We start from the raw sequence: 8,916 nt of genomic DNA, 5'->3' as shown, positions 1-8,916 counted from the left end.
TTGGTCTACAAGTTATATATATACATATCACACATATATAACATTAGGATTTGTTTTTTTGCCCGTGAGAACTGGGTGGACTTGAGTCAACTCACCTATACTCTTGGATCCGTCCCCGCCAATGAGTAGCTAAAAGAACTCTTATGAAGATATGACCAGGAGTTGAACTCGGTTAGTGAAGACATATCTGAGCTAAAATAACTTGATAAATAGCAGTTTGCGTGTAAACTGTAGAGCATGTTAGATTGATAGAAATTATGGAATCTTTTGTTTAACTTATTTACACTAAGGTTTGTATGTTCTTCCCATCAAGCAATTAAGATTAGAACCAACTTTCATAATATTCCAATTGTACGTATGTGTGAACATGCAGATTGCATAAATCAAACTATGGTGAGAACCCTAGGTTAAACCATTGCACAAGTTGATGTCGCAGCATCGTCCACCCGAGACCAATCCACTTTGTATTTGCTGTTTTAGTGATTTTCAGCCATTGCAAATTTGCAAGTTTGCAACACTGTTTTGGTTCTTCTATTTGTACCCACTCAAATTACTTAATCGACTCTTAGTTTCTGTTTATGCACTTCCCCTCTCCTTTTTTTTGTTATTCCCCTCTTTCCTTCAGAAGTATGTACTTAAGCCAATTTTCTGAAGCCCAAATTTGACAGCAAGCCCAGCATCACTCTAGGCCTGGTTTGATTTGCAGGCCTGTTTGGATCCCATTCTCCCAAGCTTAAGCCAGCTCCCTCTAGAACTCACAGTCACAAGATGAAGCAATGGCATCTCAGCCTTTTGAGAAACCTCCTGAAGAATCGAAACCAGAGTATAAATACCACAGATTCTGAAAATATCGAATGGCATCACCAATCCCACTTAGGCCACTGGCATATCAAACGGAACCAAATTCCTCGCATCTCGGAACAAATGGACCCATAAAATCACCAATGCTGCTTGTTCTCCTTTTAGATTCATCACCCATCTCACTAATCCTCATCCTCATCATCTTCATCTTCCTCTTCCGCTTCGCTCTCCTCTTCTTCTACCTCGCCCTCCTCTTCCTCCTCTGTTCGGACCTCGTCCGCCTCACTTTCAACCTTCTCGGACCCTCATGACCACCACCCAGGCCACGTCTGATTCCCCACAGTCCTCCACCAAAACGGTGAGTTTTCATTTCTTTGATCAGTTTAGAGTGTTGGGTTAATGTTGATTTGGGATTTGGAGTGATGGGTTTTGTGCAGGTGAGGCTTGTGATTAAAGGGAGGGTTCAGGGTGTGTTTTACAGGAACTGGACTATAGAGAATGCAACCCAATTGGGGTTGAAGGGTTGGGTTAGGAACAGGAGAGATGGGTCTGTCGAGACTCTGCTATCTGGGAATTCCGATGCGGTCCAGGAAATGGAGCAGAGGTGTCGACGCGGTCCTCCTTCTGCAATGGTTACTGGGCTTGAGGTTTATCCCAGCACTGATGACCCCGGTTCTGGATTTGAGCGCAAACAAACGGTTTGATCCATCTTTTACAGATTGAACATTCCTTTTTATGTATAAAAGCTATAGACTTTTCGGTTTTTAGGCATCAATAAGAATCGAGATAGATCGTGATTATGTGGTTTTGTTGTTCAAATAAAATACCACTTGTCGTCTTCTCATCATTGTGTCTTTACTTTCTAGTTGAGTGTTGTTGTGTTGATGAGTAGTATGCAGATGAAGCTTTAGAAGAAATATGATGGATAGAATAAATATATGCATGGCGCACTATTCTTGTTCAGCTAGAGGATAAGGAATTACTTGATAGTTGAGAGATGAGTTAGCTTGGGATAATGTAGAAGTTGATTGCTAGAAGTATGTGATGAATTTTCTGGCCTCTTTGCTTTGATTGCCGGAGATGAGTTAGCTTGGGAGATCCATTCTTCGTATAGGTCTGGGAAGGATTCTTGCCTCTTCTACACTATTTCCTAATTGAAGTTCTTGTCTAACTGCATTCTGCATTAGAAGAAAGTAACAAGAATTTGGATGGCAGGTAAGTAACAGAACAATATGAATGTACGTATCCCCTCTATTTACGTCTGTTTCTTTTACAAGTAAATACTTAGAAATTGGTATCAAGGGTGAGTAGTATCTTTATGAAGGTTGAGTAGACACAGGTAAGCATCTCTTGGAATGATTTGAACTTCTTCCTAGTTTGCTGGGCGTGACATCTCACGTCCCCACTGCTTATGTTCCTTGGTTTGGAGAAACTTATGCATTAAAGGGATATTTAGTTCTATAATGTCCTTGGTCAAGGAAGTTATGGATTTTTTCTACTGGTTGGTGAAGTTCTTAGGCATGTATCTTCAGTTATTTATTAGTTTTTGATTGGTTTTATGGATGGTAAATCACCATTACCATTGTAGAGAGTTAAATGTTGCTAGGAAGAAGATTGAAATGTGAAACATTGTGGTCTAGGAATCGAGTCTCTGGAAAGCTGTATTTTGGTTCTGCAAGGATCTGAGATGTCCGTAGTCCAATAACCAAAAGATTATTGACAACTATAAATCTCACTGTGCTTTCCATTGGAAAGGATTGCTGAATCACCTGTATGAATGTTACGTCAGGCTCGCTTTGGGGTTTCTTTATTTAGGTTTTTTGCCGCATAAGACAGTTAAGACTTGAGTTAGACTCTTGCAAGTAGATTGAGGACCGTCATATGAAAATCAGAGCTTTCTGGTATGCTGTGGACCTGTGGTGATGGGGAACTATGTTTCTCACCACCACTGATCGATACAAGGACAATTTTTATGCTAAGGAGCTTACACTGCACACATATATTTCGACTTCATTTGAAGTTCTATCCCATTATTTGTCCTACCATCTAACTGCGGAGGCTGACCACTTACTGTGATGCAACCCAGAAAAATTCAGTGAGCAGGGTTTACATTTTGCTGGATATACCTAGAATGAGAGAAGTTCCATGTAATATACTCAAGGACTTTAGGACTCGTGAGGCCGCTCCAGAATTCCACAGGAGACGAAGGTTCATTCTTATAGTAACCACATTCGCTGCTGATGGTTTGCTGGAGTCCACTGCCTGAGAAGCTCCTGGAGGGGGATGGTGGAGGGCCTTGGGGTTTGCACCACTGATTCGATCGTTATAAGGTCCGACGGTGCACATAGAGGAATTAGGTCATTTCAAGATGAAAGTAAGAGAAATAACAGCAGCTGTTGCAGGTTCTTATGAATCATAATGGAATAATTGCAACTAAAAGTTTACCGTATGACCTTGACAAATCTACATCAATATCTTTCTTGTAGAAGGGGCCAAGTACCAAGGTACAGTTTGACAACCAAGCAGGGTTGTGAGCGACTTAAAATATCTGATTTAGGGAAGGACTGAAAGCTCGATATTACCTCTCATGGAACAAAGAAACAGTATCCACATGGGTGCTGTGGAAATATCAGGTCTCTATTCAATTCTGGGAGCAGAATCAGCAGATTATATATGCGGTTGCCGGAAGAAGAAGCAGTAGGCCTTCTTTCTGGTGTACATTTTATCCTGTTATCTGTATAAAATGCTTCTCGACCCCATTTTAACAGGCAAAGAAATGACGCATCAAGGAGCCAACTTGGACGTACTCAAAGGGCTGCAATAAAACCGATCGATTGATTATTCATTTAATGTCCCATCTCAACCTCCCTCTCACAATGTTGGGTACGGGCTACTAAATGATATGTAATGATAACTGATTAATAAAGTTTGATTAGGAGTTTAATCTGGTAGTGTTTCCTTGCCTAGTTCTTTATGTTAATCTGTTTTGTAAGAGACAAAAATATGTAAAGGAGCTTCAACTGTAAGTAGGGGCAAATCTTCATGAATGTACTATAGTCCTTGGGAGGTTGGGAAGACATATTTAGGGAGAGGACACATGTAGGAGATCATGGTCAGATGAGCGTTGAAACTTACTTGCCAGAAGTATTTCAAACATCTTTCTTCTGGTCGATCTCAACAGGAGATCGATGAGGAGAATCATCGCTGCATTCTGGTACCGAGACTACTTCTAAGATTTGATGACCTGTCACCCATCCAGAGTCGATGATTCTTGTTATACATATTAGTCTGTAAGAAGAAATAAACAGATCGAATAGGATTTTCTTTGAGGTTAAGTAAATTAATGTGAAGGTAATTAGGTAAATCTCTCTTGGAACAGTTGTACTGTTGTACTCATCTGCTAGTCTGACAATCCCACAGCTCTAAGCTCCTTGTGAAGATAATTATGGCTACCTCACTTAGTGTTGGTATATCCCTCTTGATCGATGTGGTATGAATCGAAGGATATATAACGATATGATACGATATTATTGATATCTTAAGGATTCTTGCCAGTATATCTCACTTTATAGTTTATACTTTATACTGGCCAATTGATATTGTATATATAAGAACTTGATCGAAGAGCAAAGACATATTTAAGGTGAAAAAAATTACCACAGTAGGATTACATGATCAGACTGCTACACAGCTTGTATATGTTGTTTTCGGAAATAATTAAGTTCCTTAAACCTGAGCAGGGTACTTCTGCTATGCATCACTAACTCGCAATGTTTTTTTAAGCTGGTGCCTTATTTTATAATCTGGTTTTGTTGTTTGTAGGTACCCCTGCTATACTCTAAACGTATTACTCAATTCATTGGGACATTTTGGAGCGCGATGACTTGCATGATCTGAGACTAAAAGTCTATGATACAAACTTGGGGACCCCGTAGCAATTTTCCAAAAATGAAGAGTTTCATCACTACGGACGTACTTTATTAATATAGCATCCGGGCTGGTTTTGTTTGCCAACTTGAATAGTCTTGTATTTGTCAATTGTCATGGACGTAATAATATGATCGATCCAACAAGAGTGAAGCTCGATCAATAATCTCAGTACTGAAGCAGACATATATGCACATGCGGTGTTACTTCAGAGCAATGGCGCAGACCTTCTTTCTCAGGTACTTTTGTCCCCAGTAGCTCGTTTAAAGTGCATCTCCGACCCCATTTCAACTAAGCTCAAGAAATATCCAATCAAGTCCGACCCAGAAAAAGCGTTGCTATGAAAATGATGAGTCGATCGCGCTTCACATGCAGTTGCTCCATCGATCTCTAAATTCCCTGGTAGGATTTGGAGAAAATGTGAGACAATGAATGATAGGTAGATTGAAGATAACTATAACGTACCCGGCGGCCATGTCCATATATGTCGTCCTGCCGATGAGATAAATAGGCACATGTTAGTGATAAAATGATCACATATTCACATATCAGCCTTTCCTCTCGGAAAAGTGAGGATATTCCGATCCCTACCCTTCAGAGTTCAGACATTACCCTACAACGCGTGCTGTTACGGTTTTCGCAAAACAGCTAATTTGAAGATGCATGCAATTCATGCAGAGCTAAGTATCAGATAAGTATCTAAATGATACCGAATATAAGATCGATCATGTCCTCCACTCCTCCAGCTATTTCACTAAGTTGGCACGCAGGCTAGCTTCTCTTTCAAGGCCCTCGCATATATTCGAAAGCTAAGTAGCTTCGGTAATGTATGCATAAGAGATAGATTAATTCTATTTTATAAGAAAAAATTAGTAGTTGGCGTATGTATGTAGACAATGTTTGATCTCTCCTCATTTCTTTCCAACTTTTACCATCTTAGTCCTTACGTCAAGAACACTGTAAATTAAAAGTGTAGTCGTGTTGGCGTTCGATTTTAATCAAATGCATAAAATTGCAATAAAAATGAAAAACATTAATTGTTCAACCCAAAGTCCTAAGCCGAAGATGGATCTCAAAGACATAATATAGAGGTATGACTTAGAAATTTGCTACAAGATTTGGGCATTAAGCCTAAGTGTGTTATGCAGCTGTACTGTGACAACAAGGCGGCTATTGATATTTCACATAATCATGTGCAACATGATCGTACAAAACATGTGGAGGTTGATCGTCACTTTATAAAGGAGAAGTTAGATGCGAAGATCATCAGTTTTCTTTTTGTTCCTACAGAAGAGCAACTTGCCGATATGCTCATAAAAAAGAGCGTCTAAGAAGGCTTTTTATGACTCACTTAGCAAGTTGGGCATGGTTGATGTGTATGCGCCAACTTGAGGGGGAGTGTTAGCGTGATTTAGCGTGATTTCCTCCGTCATTTGTGAGGTTAATCTAAGTTGATTATATATAAAGAACGAATCAAGTGTAATATATCATCAATCAATATACAATTTAACTAATTAATTAATAAACACTTCCAGATCACACTTCACACTTCACAGTGGACAGTTCAGAATTAGTTAAACCGTTTAATCACCCATGACAAGAAACATTTGGAATTCACTCCTCGACAGTCGACACTGCGAGAATTGACAAGTCGTCGACCACGATTAGATTAATGGCTCCACTCTGATGACGATCCTAACACTGACTTAATTTCTTCTAGCCAGTTCCAACTTCACACCGTTACTATAAATATCGAAGCTCTCAACAGAGCTCAACATCTAAATTCAAACAAGTCCATATCTAGCGTTCCTCACTGTCTAGCCAGAAGAACATAAAAAGGAGCAGAATATCAGGTTCCATGAAGCTCAGGCTCATAATTGACAAGCTACAAAAGGGCCTCTCGCTCTTAGCAACCAAAGGCCCTCATGATGATAATGATGAAGAGTTCGATGAAGACGTGGAGATAGCGAAGAAAATACCGGAGGATGTAAAGGAAGGACATTTTGCAGTCTTCGCAGTGAAGGGTAAGGAGACAAAGAGGTTTGTGGTTAAGCTAGAGTCCTTAAACAATCCTGCATTTTTGAAATTACTAGAGCAGGCAAAGGAAGAATATGGATTTGAACAGAAAGGTGCTCTTGCAGTTCCCTGCAGACCTGAGGATTTGCATAAGATTCTGGAAAACAGAAGGGAGAAGAGTAAGACTAGTGCTACAATAAATAATACTCATAGTAATACTCAAAACCTCATTGAAGGATACTAGCTAGCTAGCTAGTCAACTGGCTTAATGTATCAAATATCATGTACGATTTAGTTCTCTCCCAGTTTACATTCTGTAATGCTTCCAAACAAATGTATCTATTTATCATATATTTTCTTATATATCTACTTGCCAAAAGACGAGACAAGTCAAAGTGCTGCGCCATGCAAAGAGCCTAACCGAATTTGTCTGAATATATGGAGTTGGAACTCGCCTTCACATCTGCTCATGAATATTGGTTTCCCGGCTGTTTTTGCTACGCTGCTGGGCGGTCCATTTGCCATATTTTGGAACACTCGAGACTACAATAGTACAACAATGCCGTACTAATTTTTAGACTATGGTGACACTACGTACATGGTTGGTTGTGGTCCAAGAAAGCAAATTCTCTAATGAAGGGGAGTGTCTAGAGTATATATGTGCCACGATTATACCACAATTATACCTTTATGTTTTCATCTGTTAACATTTATGAATCTGAGTTCTTAATTAAAATCGCTCCAACTCCACCGAGAGAAGAAGAGATCCACGAAGCATCAACATAGTTTTGATCTAGAGAGGAGGAGGGCAACTCCATGATAGATGCATGTCTGAAGCTTCTCTTGACCCAGAGCTCCAGATGAGTGTGTTCTTGTTTGCCCCTAGAATTTCATAAAATAAGTTTGTGCTTTGGTGATGGTGACGTATCATGGCAGGGCTGGCCCAGATTTTTGGGGCTATAGGCAGAATGAAAATATATGGCTCCTTACCTTTTACTGTAGTTACAGATTTATTTTCTACAAACGCAAAATAGTTTGCGAATTGAAATTTGCAGACAAGACTTACCTACAAGTTGAATTCAATAGTTGAATTGAAATTGTTCTTTCTCTATTGCCCAATTCCCAAATGTGCTGGAAACTAAAAACAAATTTTTATTTTATTTTTCATGAATGAGCAAATGACGAACAATTATAATAAGATAAAAATAATTATAGATATAGCCGATGAAATAACAAAATCAAAAGTATGATTATATGAAACTGAAAAGAATTACCTAAAACTCACAGAGTCGCAGCCATAAAAGAAAATTTAAAATACCTATAATTCTCTATTTCACCTTAATTATATATATATAATATTATTTTTATCTAAAATATATACCGGGTTTTCTTTTTCACGTATAACATCTCTCTCTCTCTCTCTCTCTCTCTCTCTCTCTCTCTCTCTCTCTCTCTCTCTCTCTCTCTCTCTCTCTCTCTCTCTCTCTCTCTCTCTCTCTCTCTCTCTCTCTCTCTCTCTCTCTCTCTCTCTCTCTCTCTCTCTCTCTCAAGATGAAGCCTTTATCAAGCAGAAAGTATGAGAACCCATATTTGTCTAATCTTGCTAAAATCGATTAATAGAGGGCTCTTAATGAACAAAAAGTCAAGAGGATCACCTTTTTGTATATTTGAGTCATTGGGTCTCGCGACTCTTGCTGGATTTGACCAGAAATCGTAAAATTTGGTCGGAATCGCCGAGGTTCACTTTGATGTATTGCCGTCAATTCTCGATGCATGTACGATCCATGAACATAAAGAGTGTTGGAAAATGGTTGGAAAAATCATTTAAAACCAAATTTTAATTGATTAATTAAATTAAGTTAAACTTATAATTAATCAAAGATGAACATAGATTTAAGTTCTCCATAATGAGGGCTACAAGATCATATGTTTGTTTGTGTAATTTGGTTTGTGGGTGAATAAGAAATTGTCACTCAAAGATGGCTACTTAGAATGAGGGAAATGTATTTGTCCCACATTGGACAAAAGAATTGTTGAAAAGACTTTATATAGAATCCATTGTGTATGGATTGTAAAGTGTGTAAGCCCCCTTATACCCTCTCGCGCACGCGCAAGGGGGGGGGGGGTGCAAATCCTAGGTCACAAGGGAAACTCGTGTATGCCCGTGCGACC

At 39.1% G+C, this 8,916-nt stretch overlaps 2 protein-coding genes across 2 annotated transcripts; both read left to right on the top strand.

Annotated features, from left to right (window-relative positions):
- The first annotated feature begins 784 nt into the window (after positions 1-784).
- LOC126799703 (uncharacterized) lies at positions 785-1,643 on the top strand. The gene is made up of 2 exons (XM_050526952.1): positions 785-1,159; positions 1,239-1,643. The coding sequence occupies exons 1-2, from the start codon at positions 1,109-1,111 to the stop codon at positions 1,503-1,505; spliced, it is 318 nt and encodes a 105-aa protein (XP_050382909.1). The 5' UTR covers positions 785-1,108; the 3' UTR covers positions 1,506-1,643.
- A 3,981-nt stretch (positions 1,644-5,624) lies between these two features.
- Positions 5,625-6,988, top strand: LOC126796818 (auxin-responsive protein SAUR50). Its single transcript, XM_050523543.1, has 2 exons — positions 5,625-5,687; positions 6,533-6,988. The coding sequence occupies exons 1-2, from the start codon at positions 5,625-5,627 to the stop codon at positions 6,986-6,988; spliced, it is 519 nt and encodes a 172-aa protein (XP_050379500.1).
- The last annotated feature ends 1,928 nt before the right edge of the window (positions 6,989-8,916 follow it).

This window comes from Argentina anserina, chromosome 6 (genome assembly GCF_933775445.1).
Source record: "Argentina anserina chromosome 6, drPotAnse1.1, whole genome shotgun sequence".
Lineage (NCBI taxonomy): Eukaryota > Viridiplantae > Streptophyta > Magnoliopsida > Rosales > Rosaceae > Argentina > Argentina anserina.
This window is presented reverse-complemented; position numbering and strand designations above follow the sequence as displayed.

Excerpts from the sequence above, each read along its gene's own strand:
- LOC126796818 (XM_050523543.1), top strand. The coding sequence starts at position 5,625 with ATGTTTGATCTCTCCTCATTTCTTTCCAACTTTTACCATCTTAGTCCT. Across the intron at positions 5,688-6,532 it reads GTCCTTACGTCAAGAACACT|CGTTCCTCACTGTCTAGCCA; the intron begins GTAAATTAAAAG and ends GTCCATATCTAG.
- LOC126799703 (XM_050526952.1), top strand. The coding sequence starts at position 1,109 with ATGACCACCACCCAGGCCACGTCTGATTCCCCACAGTCCTCCACCAAA. Across the intron at positions 1,160-1,238 it reads CACAGTCCTCCACCAAAACG|GTGAGGCTTGTGATTAAAGG; the intron begins GTGAGTTTTCAT and ends GGTTTTGTGCAG.